Source organism: Dama dama, chromosome 21, assembly GCF_033118175.1.
Source record: "Dama dama isolate Ldn47 chromosome 21, ASM3311817v1, whole genome shotgun sequence".
NCBI lineage: Eukaryota > Metazoa > Chordata > Mammalia > Artiodactyla > Cervidae > Dama > Dama dama.
The window spans coordinates 16,165,236-16,177,455 of record NC_083701.1 but is presented as its reverse complement, the minus strand read 5'-3'; the positions used below and the strand labels follow the sequence as shown (position 1 = coordinate 16,177,455).

The 12,220-nt window shown below is 44.4% G+C and overlaps 1 protein-coding gene across 2 annotated transcripts; it reads left to right on the top strand.

Moving 5' to 3' along the window:
• The first annotated feature begins 3,349 nt into the window (after positions 1-3,349).
• TRMT12 (tRNA methyltransferase 12 homolog) lies at positions 3,350-7,958 on the top strand. 2 transcript variants are annotated; one of them, XR_009689513.1, is made up of 2 exons: positions 3,350-4,842; positions 7,623-7,958. XR_009689513.1 is itself a non-coding variant. In XM_061123244.1 (2 exons), exon 1 carries the CDS (start codon positions 3,438-3,440, stop codon positions 4,752-4,754), a length of 1,317 nt encoding a protein of 438 aa, XP_060979227.1. In that variant the 5' UTR covers positions 3,350-3,437; the 3' UTR covers positions 4,755-4,787; positions 7,623-7,958. The 2 variants fall into 2 exon arrangements, 1 of the variants encoding a protein (XP_060979227.1); XM_061123244.1 differs by having other exon boundaries at positions 3,350-4,787.
• Positions 7,959-12,220: the final 4,262 nt, after the last annotated feature.

Genomic DNA, 12,220 nt, shown 5'->3' with positions numbered 1-12,220 from the left:
TCCCGTCTCTTTTCCCATGAACACACCCCTGCAGAGACCTGGTAACACATGTACATTCAGGCTAAGTATTCACCGGCACCAGGCTTTTAAGCCAGCAACTCTAATCTTGAGAGCTCTAAACTTTGTATCTACATATTTTATTTACAAATTTTGGAAAAGAGTTATAGTACTAATGTATTTTGTACTTTATTAAATATATGCAGATATAGAAATTAAAGATATGAGATACAAAAAAAATTGAAATTTGAAAAGTTTAGTATTTCTCCTTCTCTCCCACTGGGACCATCTGGCATACTCATGGGGTGTACTGCATCATTTTGGAGCCTTCTGAAAAGCAGTGTGGTCAAATTGTTCTTGGAAGCAGTATGGGGAGAGTGGTTAAAAATGTAGATGCAGGGACTTCCTTGGTGGTCCAGTGGCTAAGACTCTGCACTCCCAATGCAGGGGCTCAGGTTTGATCCCTGGTTAGGGAACTAGATCTTACAGCCTTTTAGCAGCAACTAAAAGAATACATGTGCCACAACTAAGACCCAGCACAAGTGAAAATGTAGACTCAGGAGCCAGCTGACCTTTATGCATATCCTGGCTCCACCACTTCCTCTCTGTGTGATAATTTCAATATCCTTTTCTTTAAAACACAAATGAAAAGAGTACACATCTCACTGAGTTCTTGGGAAGGTTAATTAAAACATTGACATCAGTGCTTGGCACATGGTAAGCACTTGTTAAATGTTAATTATTATTTTCCTCAGTTCCCCTATTTAAAACAATTTAAAATCTTTTGCTTTACATTGTCCTTCCAAAAAAAAAAAAAAAAAAAAAAACCCAGATGTGAGGTGAAGGAGAGAGAAGCCTGGAAAGACTTCCTGAAAAAGGTGATCCCCAATCTGAGTTGGAACTTTCAGAAACACACTGGAGTTTGCTGGGTGAAGGTGAAGGTAAATAAGAGTCAGGTCAGCCTTTTCTTAAGTAAACTGTACATTTTATGAACACTTTTTCCATAGATGCTGTTCTTGTCTCTTAGGTCTCCTTCCTGTCGTTCTTCTAAACTTCTCTTCAGAACTCTTTGTTGTTTCCAGGGGCTTTTTCGCCTAGTGCCTTAGAGGAATGTCAACTTAATGCCTGGCTTTTGCTCACTCTCCCTTATGCGTTCTTGGTTAATTCCACAATCAAACACTAAAACCAACCCCATTTCCAGCCTCCGCAGCTGTCAGAGGTTGGCAGTAAGACCCCTTTCTGTCCCAGAGGGGTAGGCAGAAGTCCATGCGGCAGACACTTCTTGTTTCCTCTAGCTCTGCCCTACTCTTCCTGCCCCAGTGAGCTCACAGAGCCTGGAAATGTAGTGCCTGTCTTGAAACCACAAGGATGAAAGGATCTCACTGAGGCTGAGAGGGAGCCTGGTTAACTGAGGATTTCCCTGAGCAGCTACACCTGCCCTGGGCTGTTATATTTAAAATTTATACAGCTCCCCGCCTGCTGTGGAGCTGCTGTTTTGGGCGCTTGTGTTACTTGCTGCCAAATATACTCACACGTCTGGATTAACCATGTCAATAAGGGATGTCTAATAGAGATTAATGAATAAAGGCCTATTGGAAAGGATAGGCTCCTTGAGAAGTCAGGAAAACCCAAACCATCTGAAATCCAGGAATTCAGACACTTCAACTGCTCTGGTACTGGTTATTGCTGCCATCTAGTGGCAATATTTTGGAGCTAAAATTCTTTCTGGCCATGAACTATTTTCACCTGCAGATTTTTCTTCTTTCCTCATTCACTCATGTTCAGTCTACAGATATTTTATGAGGAAGTACTATGTGTGGTGATACCTCTTAAACACAGTAAGGAATATGATAATGAGAAGAGGAAATTCAGTTTCTTGCCTCTTCAAACATACACATCTGGGGGAAGATAGCCATTAATCAAGTTTAAAGATGAAAAGTATTGGGAAGAGCTATAAGAGAAGAGCATGCGGCTATGACTATCGTTGATAAATATCTGATTTGTACAGGAGATGCTTATCCAGCACATCCTGAGATTCATTTCTGAAATCTCAGGGAATAACCAGGTTAGGAAGAGAGTGAGAGCAGTCCTGAAAGTGAGCTTCAGCAAAGGGAGGGAGTATGTTGAATACAAGGGAATAAAAGAAGGCCATGCATTTAGATATACTCAATACTAAGCATTCTTGTTTCTGAATTGAGGCTATGTTTGTGAATTGTAGTGATGACAGAATTACCTTATCTGAGCATGAACTTTAAAATGGATCAGCTAACACACAGGCCTGTTGGCTCCACCACCACCACCAGAATACATATTCTTCTTTTCAAGAGCACATGGAACATTCTCCAGGATAAACCATATACTAAATCATAAAACAAGCCCTGATAAATTTAAAAGGATTGAAATCATACCAAAGTATGTTCTCTGACCACAGCGGACTGAAGTTAGAAATCAGTGACAAGAGGGACTTCCTTGGTGGTCCAGTGGATAGGAAGCCACACTCCCAATGCAGGGGGCCTGAGTGTGGTCCCTGGTCAGGGAACTAGATCCTGCATTTATGCTGCAACTAAGAGTCTGGACGCCACAATGGAGATCCAGTGAATCACAAGAAAGACCCAGTGCAGCTAAAATGGATTTAAAAGAGAGAGAGAGAGACTAAAGAAGGAACAGATTAAAAAAAAATGACAGAGTTGGACATAACTGAGCAACTATAAGTGTCACTGTCTGAGGGCTATTGAGTGTAAACAAATAAATAGCAAATCAGAATCACTGTGTTAAATAGATATAACGTGGAGGGGAGAGAGTGACACTTTTGAGTGTTTAATGAAGGCCTCACAAGAAAATAACCGTCAGACAAATCTCCTGGCATTCTATCTTCTGGGGAAGGGCATTTCAGCAAGTGTAGAGGCAAAAGCACAAGAAAAAGTTTGGCCTGGTTTAGAAAGCGAAAGGAGACCGGTGTCCCTAGAGTGTGTTTAGCCTTGAGAATAATTTCATCTCAGACTGAGATTTAGGTGCAGCAGGAGACTAGGGGAAGGCTTTCTCCAAATATAGGGCATCGTTTCAGGTTCACGTCTCTCTTTTGATGGCTAAACAGCATGGAAGAGAGTGACTGAGGCTTCCGGAGGATACCAACTAATTTGAAGTTTATAAGTCGACAGTTCAAGTCGACTAAGTTTGTAAATCCTTCTTGTTACTAATTTTCTCATAGGCTGGAGCAAGTAATGGTTGACCACAACAAAGATGGCGGCGGCGGCTTCACACCTAACGGCGACGCCGACGCCATTCGTCAACAACAGAGATAATATAATCTAGTTCCGGCCTGCCTGCTTGACGTCACTTCCGGCCCCCGCCGGCGTTGTGCGAGCTTTTCTTCCTGTTTTGTGCGTGAATGTGTAGAGGCAGGTGGAGGGAGTCGGAGAGAATGTGGGGCCAGCAACAACATGGAAGGGACAGGCGGGAAGCCCACTGCTGTTGTTGCAGTTGTGACTGAGCCTCGATTTACCCAGCAATACAGGGAATATCTCGAGAAGCAGAAACTCCTGGATCGACAACACCGTGTGAAAAAGCTGCGGGATGGCACCGTGGCGCTACCGGTTCTGAGAGAGGCCCTCCTTGAGCAGCATCTGCAGGAGCTGAGGAATCGTGTGGCTCCAGGCAGCACCTGTGTGCTGACGCAGCTCCTGGATCCTGTTCCTTCAAAGAAGGCCCAGAGTTACTCACCTGCCCAAAGGCTGTGTCTTGAGGTGAGTCGCTGGGTAGAGGGCCGCGGAGTGACGTGGTCGGCCGAGTTGGAGGCTGACCTGCCCCGATCTTGGCAACGACACGGTGACCTCTTGTTACTGAGTGAGGACTGTTTCCAAGCCAAGCAGTGGAGACATCTGGAGCCAGAACTCTGGGAGACGGTTGCCTCGGCACTTGGCGTCCAGCGTTTGGCCAAACGAGGGCGGGTGTCCCCGGATAGCACTCGGACTCCAGCAGTGAGGATGCTGCTGGGCAACCACGGCTGGGTAGAGCATGTGGATAATGGGATTCGGTATAAGTTTGACGTGACCCAGTGCATGTTCTCCTTCGGAAACATCACTGAGAAGCTTCGTGTGGCGTCGCTGCCCTGCGCCGGAGAAGTGCTGGTGGATCTCTATGCGGGGATTGGTTATTTTACCTTGCCTTTCCTAGTTCATGCCGAGGCTGCTTTCGTCCATGCTTGTGAGTGGAATCCCCATGCGGTAGTTGCTCTGAGAAATAACCTTGAACTCAATGGAGTAGCTGATCAATGCCAAATACACTTTGGGGATAACAGAAAACTGAAGCTATCAAACGTTGCGGACCGGGTGAATCTGGGGCTGATTCCCAGCTCTGAAGAAGGCTGGCCCATTGCCTGCCGATTGCTAAAACAGGATGCTGGAGGCATTTTGCATATTCACCAAAATGTTGAGTCTTTCCCAGGGAAGACTCTCCAGCCTCCTGGAAGCAGTGAGATGGAAGAGCATTGGCCTTCTCCTCAGCAGATTATCAGCAACCAGTTGAAAAATGGAGCTACCAGTGATTCTAGGAGGAAAACACTGTCAGTGGCTACCAAGCCAGAGTGGCAGAGGTGGGCCGAAGCTGCAGAGACTCGAATTGCCACTCTTCTTCATCAGGTGCATGGAAAACCGTGGAAGACACAAATCTTGCACATCCAACCAGTGAAATCCTATGCTCCCCACGTGGATCACATAGTCCTGGATTTGGAATGCCGCCCCTGTCCTCTAGTTGGCTAGAGGAGGTGGATCCTGAGATGGGAAGATCTACTTGTGAGTCACCCTGAAAGCATCAGCTCAGGCCGGGTCTCACCCCTCTTGTCTCCTGGTAATCTAACATTTTGTGACCCCGAAAGCAGGCCCTCAATCAATACATATAACTTCACTTGTCTTCCATTAACACACTACAGAATGAGCCACATACGTGGGAGAAAGCAGTGTGGCTCATTGAAATGAGACCTGTCTGCACAGTTCTGAATTCTGACCTTGGCTCTGTCTGTCTGACCCAGGGTACATGGTTTCAATATTCTTTTTGGCCTAGGATCTTCTCATTTGCAAAATGAGGTTTTCCATGTATGGTTTCACATGCGTATTACCTAATAGACAGTTGTACACAGGGCATTTGTTATTTTAAAGTGGAAGACACAATGCTGTTTTCAAAATCACTGCAGCTGTCATGTGGGAACTTGCCTGGAGTGGTGCCAGGATGGAAGCAGGGAGATGGGTGAGCCGGGCTTCTGTAGTTGTTGAGGCATGAGATGATAGTGGCTTGGACTAGGGTGGTGGCAGTGGGAGGAGAATGGACTTGAGAAATAAAATCGATGGGCCTAAGCCGTGGCTTCCAAAGCAAGACAGAGTGGTGCTGCTTGGTTATTATGACTGACTAAATTAGGGAGGGATGAAGACAACAATTACTCCAGTGTACTGACTCAGTTCCCTATTTAGCATGCCTAAATGAGTGTGTGGGGAGCAGGGTGGGGAGAGTGTATCTTATGTTGGGTTTATTGTGGTAGAGAAAATGTTAAAGAATGACTATATTAAATGATAGGAAAACTAGATTTCCAGCTGTAGCTTGTGCAGTAGCTGCCAATTGCTAGATATTTTTTAAAGTTTGAGTTAAAATTGAGGATCTTTACAGGCTGCAAATTCCCTTTCCATTTCCTTCCTGGCAACATCAGGGCCAACATAAGGAGCCCTAAGGAATGTCGGAGATTGTGAGTTTTCCAGGCCTTACCTTGGTTTACTGTTGGAATGACTAATTGTAGGGAGTCAGTTTACCTTTGGGGTTGACTAATAGTCAAGAATCACCTTTCAGAGCTTTGTTTTGGGGCACTTTGAAGCCACATGGGCCTGTTTGCCTGATGAAAGAAATACAAAGTGTGGCTTGGGAATTCATGGTGGCCTCATGGCCCAGGCTTTTACTACTGTGGCCTGGCTTCATTCCCTGGTCAGGGAACCAAGATCCCAAGAGCTGTGTGGCCTGGCCAAAAAAAAAAAGCAAAGTGTGGCTTTCTCAGGATTGTGATTGTACCTGGCATTGGGCTGGGCTGCCTGTCCTTCTCTTGCAGTGGTGGCAGTAAGGACAGGATTGCTGCTGTGTGTGTTATTCTGCAAATATTAAATGCCTGTTGTCCACATGAGCTAAAGGAAATATGAAGAGACATTAGATGCTGTCTCTGAGGAACTCCCAGGCTAGCAGCAGACCTAACACAAATGCAGAAAAAGTTGGGACACAATATGTGTCCATGTGGGTGATAGTTGTCATGGGAGTGTGAAAGTGGGGAAGAAAAGCTCTGAGAATTGAATGGGGTGGTCTTCAGAGAGGTAGTGTTTGAAGTGGCTCTTAAAAACTGGGCAAGATTTTGTTAAGTGGAGTTGGTGTGGAAGCAGGTGCTGCTTGAAGAGACTAACAGGTGCCGGTTTGCTCAGAGAGTGTTTGGAGCGTTGCCAGTAGATCAGTTTGGAACAGCAGCAGCAGTGAGCGGCATGCTGAAGATGAGGGTTGATGTAAGGATTAAAAGGAACAGTGTCTGGTGCAGGGCAGGCCCCCAGGGAATTCTGGCAGTCACGTGATCCTGCAGAGGGCGCCTGGATTCCATTCCCATCCCACAGAGCAGCCTTCCTGGGTTTGCCTTCCTCACTTCCTCTTTCACACACTGGGTTTCTTCCCACATGGGTGCCTACTGCTTTCTCTCCTCAAGCTCAAGATGGCAGGCTGGGGCTTGAGCCAATATGGGGAGGGAGGTGGGGGAGAAACTGAGGAATGAGTCAGGGAGCCACCTGTCCAGGGGCTAGGCGCTGCCTTCCTGCTGTAAGGTGTGGGAGAGGCGGCTCACGTCAGGTGCACCCAAGTGAATTCACTCACCTTGTTCTGCACACCAGGCCCGGAGTATTAGTGGGAAAGGGAGACATGTGCGCTCTGCCTTCATGGAATTCAGGTTCACTCATTCATTTCCTGGCAGGTCTACACAGAAGTGTGACCTGAGGCAAATCGTGAATCTTTCATGATTTCGTTTCCTCATCTGTAGGTTGGAGTTAACAACTGAATGTGTCCTGAAATGAAGGTGTTTGAGTTTAAATGAGTTAACATACGGTAATTGTCATCACAGTGACTAGTATATCGTGAATATTTCCGTCAGTCTTTGTGTCAGGGCAACTACCATTTCCCAGTTTGCCTGTGAGTGACTGCTACACATCTGCTTTACTTAGCAGAAGGTCCATATTTTGAAAGCCATTCACTGGCTAATGAGGATGTTCTGTGAATTCTCCGAATCCGGCACTGGGTAGAGGGCCAGGGACACAGGTGAGTGCAGCCAAGTCCTGCCTACATGGAATCACCATCTGGTGACTTAGACATGAGGGAAACAATGTCAGTACCATGTACTAAGTGCACATACAGAAACAAATGGGCTTTTACAGGCACATGTCGGGAGGCACCTCCCACATTTGGGGATCTGGGTTGTGGGGGGTGAAGAGGGTGACTGGGAAGGTGGGAGCAGGGATGCCTAGGCTGAAAGTTCCAGAGTGAGCAGGAGTTGTGTGTGAATGGAAGAAAATAAGGGTCCCTTAACCTTTTTCTCCAATTGAGTATATCCATTTACATTACAGTTTTCTCCAAGCACTTGCTGGATGGCCTGACCCAGAAGAGACGTGTAACTGAACCAAGGAAAGACTAAAGGAGTCAGGAGGCTCACAGAGTCCTTACAGATTCAATCCAGGAATTTGTAGAAGCGCTAAAGCTTTCCTTTGCAGGTGTCAGTATTAGTTGCTGATTAATGCTCCCACTTGATGGAGAAGTTGTGATTAAAAAGCAATGATTTTATCAAACACTTAACCATGAACTATATTCATTAACTCCATAATTTTAATAAATTATATACTTGTATTAATATATCAGTATCATGTATAATTTTAAATATGCAAATTAAAAATGATGAGAAACTAGTATGTAAAAAAGTTTTGGTTTTTTTTTCCAATTTAAACCACATCTTTAGTGATTTTTTTTTAAGTATAATGGATGGCATTGGGTTTTTTAATAACTATTCCATTTTGCATAGTACATTTGATATACATTAATGAACAACATGAATCAGGATTTAACTGGAATGGAAATATAGGGCTTATGAGATCATTTTTCTCTTAGAAAAAGCATTTTTAATTTCAGTTTTTCCCACCCTGAATGCACATATGAGAAGAAACTCAATATATGTCATTCTGAATAGCCTCAGGGTGCAGCCACTTCACACTGGACAAGCCATTAAAATAGTCATTTTCAAGCTGAACTATTATTTTAAATGATTAAAACTATTTTCATATTTCTAAAAACATTTTTGAGTTTTTTTCTGGAATACAGTTAAGTTACTTGAACAGTTTGATCTTTTTGAATCTTGTTTTTGAGCATTTGTCAGAGCAGCATTTAGTCTGGGATGAATTTTTTTCCATCATGAAGCAAGACCTTTCTTCATTCTCTGACTGATGCCTTGTGAATTAGGACATTTGCCACTCTTACTGGTAGGAACAGGAATTACCCAGCGCCCTGTGTGTGTGAGCTCTGAGTATTGTCTCCTGTAATCCTTTCCGATGGTTCTTCTGTTGGCCTTTGGTAGTTTCCTATCACGTGGGCGGGTCATTACTCAGCTGAATGCTTTTAGGGCCTGGTCAGCAGATCTCTGGAGTTCTCTCTGTGTGTGCCTCTCTGCTTCCTGGCATTCTGCCCTGTGAACTCTATAGTTACCTGGGCTCCCAGGACTCTGAGTCCCATCTCCTCACCACAGGGAGTCTGCTGGCCTCCCCTCGCTTCTTGTGCCACAGCCTAGAACACTTCTCCAGGCAGTGGACCAAAGCAACTGTATGGCTCACTTTGTTTTCCAGCTCTCGTGGACATTGCCCCCTTCATCGCCTATGTCCAGTGGCTTGCGTTGTTTCATAAATTTTGTCTAGTTTTTTTAAACTATTTAGAAGTTTACAATAATTGTTTTGTACGTAAATGTACAGCTTTCACAATCATTGCAGAAATTCACTCTAGCAATAATAAATATACATAACACACGTCAATTGACATGTTTCAATATGTAAAGCACATAAGAATTTCTTGCTACAATTATGTTTTAGCAGTGACATCTTTCTTTTTAGGTATGATAACTTACAAGATTTCTTGACCAACAATCACACACGATTTCAGAGAGGCCAGAAACAGTGAGAAAACAGGTATCTGCCTCTGGGTATTTAAGAGGTCAAGGCTGAATCAAAAGCAAGCAGAAAATATTGAATATGAAGCTAAAACTGAATTTTGGTATAACATGTTTAGGCAAGTAGATATAGATGGACAGACTGAGTAATTGAGTTTTATTTTAAAATCAAAGCTATGCATACTCTTATTAAAAAAAAAAAAAAAAAACAGTTCTAAAGCTCATTTCCCTTCACTTTGTCTACTTTCAACATGCTCAAGTGGGCCTATGTGCCAAAGGAGATTCAGGACCTAACCTACGTGTACCAACAGGAGCCATGAGTCTGGAACTGGGCCTGAGGATGTGGGGTCAGAAGCAACTGTGTTCATACAGGACAGAGCGCAGTACCCACCCACCCTCTGTCATGATGTAGTCTGGAGAGACCTGGACCATCTGAACCTTCCACAGAACGTCACTATTACATTCGTGACATCATTACTACTTGGGCCAGATATGTAGGTAGCATATTGTAGTCCCAAGGATAAGAAATAATCACTAGTAGGAACCAGCATCCTTTTTACATCAGTGAAATTTTTAAGGTCCGGTGGTCTGCTTGAATGTCAAGATGTCTCCACAATAAAGAATGAATTTTTGCATCTCACTCATTTTATCAGTATTATTCTGCCACCGAGGAAGCACATCAAGCTCCAGCCTTCCTTGTGGGAATTCAGAACCTGGGAATACTGCTCTTGATTCATACACTGACTGAAAGGCTGCCAGTTTTCAGTGGGATGCAGAGCACAGAGAGGCTCTGAAGCAGGTACAGGCTGAAGTGTAATTAGCTTTAATACATGAGCCATTTGATACGGCAGATTTTCTACAGGACAGGAGTACCTGATAAGCAAAGCAGTCACAGGAGTTCATGGCAGACTCCAATTGGAGAATCCCAAAGTAGACTTCTAGTTTCCGTAGCAAGGCCAAGGAATCTGCAGTGGAGAACATGTCATTCACAAATGGCTCCTTGCATGCTGATGGGCCTTGGTAGGAACTGAGCATCTCGTGGGGCATCAAGCGACCCTATAGCCCAAGTTGCCCTAAGTTTTGTCAGACCCACCAAGTCAATCCATCGTAAGGTGGAAGTGGTATTCCTGGGATTGATGACAAGCAGGGCCAGGGGAAATTAGGTGCACAGGCAGGCAGCCCAGGCTCCCATGTCGCACCACGGTCCCTCCCACGACTCACAGCTGAGGCTGCTTGAGAGGCTCTCTGTCTAGCTGACGGAGGCCAAAAAAGCCCAAGCTAACTTCACAGATTGGTTTGTTGGGATATGGGTTCAAAACAAAAACAGACTTTTGCTGCCCTACAGTCCTACTCAGTAGTGTTAAATGACAGGGGAATCTGGGGCAGTATTCCTGATCATCCCTTTTGTGTGGAAAGGGAAGTGGCTTGAAGTAAAAATAGAGCTTCTTGGCAAGTGGCAAATAAGATGGCTAGGGGATTAGGGGCCTGGAATGAAAAAGATCTGGGACTAGGAACCCTGGAGAAGAAGCAGCGGAGACATCTATGGGCTTGGGCATGTGAGTAAAGAGCTTTGGGTTGTATAACAATGCCTACTGGGGACAGTCCACCACAGTAAAGGCACTCAACAACCAAGTAAATAGGCGTGGCCAGTTAACCAGCAGCCGCGTCACCAGCTAACCCAGTACTGGCATAATGGGCTCACGTACATCGTCATGTCCAGAAATGCAGGTTATTGAGAGGCCAACAACATGGTCTCCACTCACTAGCTGGCCACTCCCTCATGTTCAGCCCTGAGCACCTCATATATCATCTGCTTAATAGCAAGTTGATTACACTGGACTCCTATCCTGGAAGGACAGTGATTGACCCTGACTAGAATCTTCCTATCTCCAGGTATGGGTTTGCCTTTCCTGTCCACAGGGTGTTGGTCAGACTACTTAGCCAATGATTTCCAAGTGTTTGATCCATCAATGTGTCCTGCCTAATACTGCCTTTGACCTAGGGACCCGCTTTACGGCAGGTGATGTTTCAGTGGGCACATGGCCATGGGATTCACTGGTCTTGAGTGTATCTGAAATTTAATGAGAAAACTATAAAGCAATTTAGGATAAGAGATTATTTCTTAATTAATTCCCAAGGTCTGAGATAAAGTTACGGTATGTATTTATCCTTTGGGGGGGCTATCAATCCCTACCCTTCCTACCAGCACCCCCATCTTTCATTCAAAAGAAAAAATACATAATACATTGGGGGAGGGGTGGAAATTCTAAGTGCTGGTTTCCTATTGTTTTCTTCCACTAAGGGAGCTGCTTGTATCTACCCTCTGGTGCAGCTTCCGTACAGATGCCTGTATGTGTGCTCAGGGGTGTCTGACTCTTGCAATTCCATGGACGATAGTCCCCCAGGCTCCTCTGTCCATGGGATTTTCCAGGCAAGAATATTGGAGTGGGTTGCAATTTCCTTCTCCAGGGGATCTTCTCCACTCAGGGATCGAACCTGCATTTTTTGGGTCTCCTGCAGGCAGATTCTTTACCACTGTGCTACCTGGGAAGCCCTGGGTACAGAGATATAATCCAATAAGCTTGACCAATTGCATGGTCACTCTTGGAGCTTGAAATCTTGAGGAAATAATTAAAACAATTCTCTAATAAAATCTTTTGCTTCAGATAGCCCAGAATCAGTTCCTGTTGCATGTAACAAAGACTTGGCTGATGAAAATATAAACTGAAAATTCAAACTAAGTTTTACACATTCTACATCTAAGGACTCTTTAGAGCTACTGAAAGGCTTTTGAACCACTGTCAAACGAAACAGAATTTTATTTCTTAACATGGGTAATTTATTAATACATAGACACCACATTATTGTTCTGGGTAGACCCAGTTTACTATATACATGAGCTGTGCAACACTCAAACCAATGTAGAAGCCAGAGAGATTAGATTCAGTGAATTGCAGCTATTTCTTTGAAAGCTTATCTTTTATCTTCAAAATTCCTACAATTTTTCTAAAAACTACC

Bases quoted from the DNA above. Each gene is read 5' to 3' on its own strand.
- TRMT12 (XM_061123244.1), top strand. From the start codon at position 3,438: ATGGAAGGGACAGGCGGGAAGCCCACTGCTGTTGTTGCAGTTGTGACT.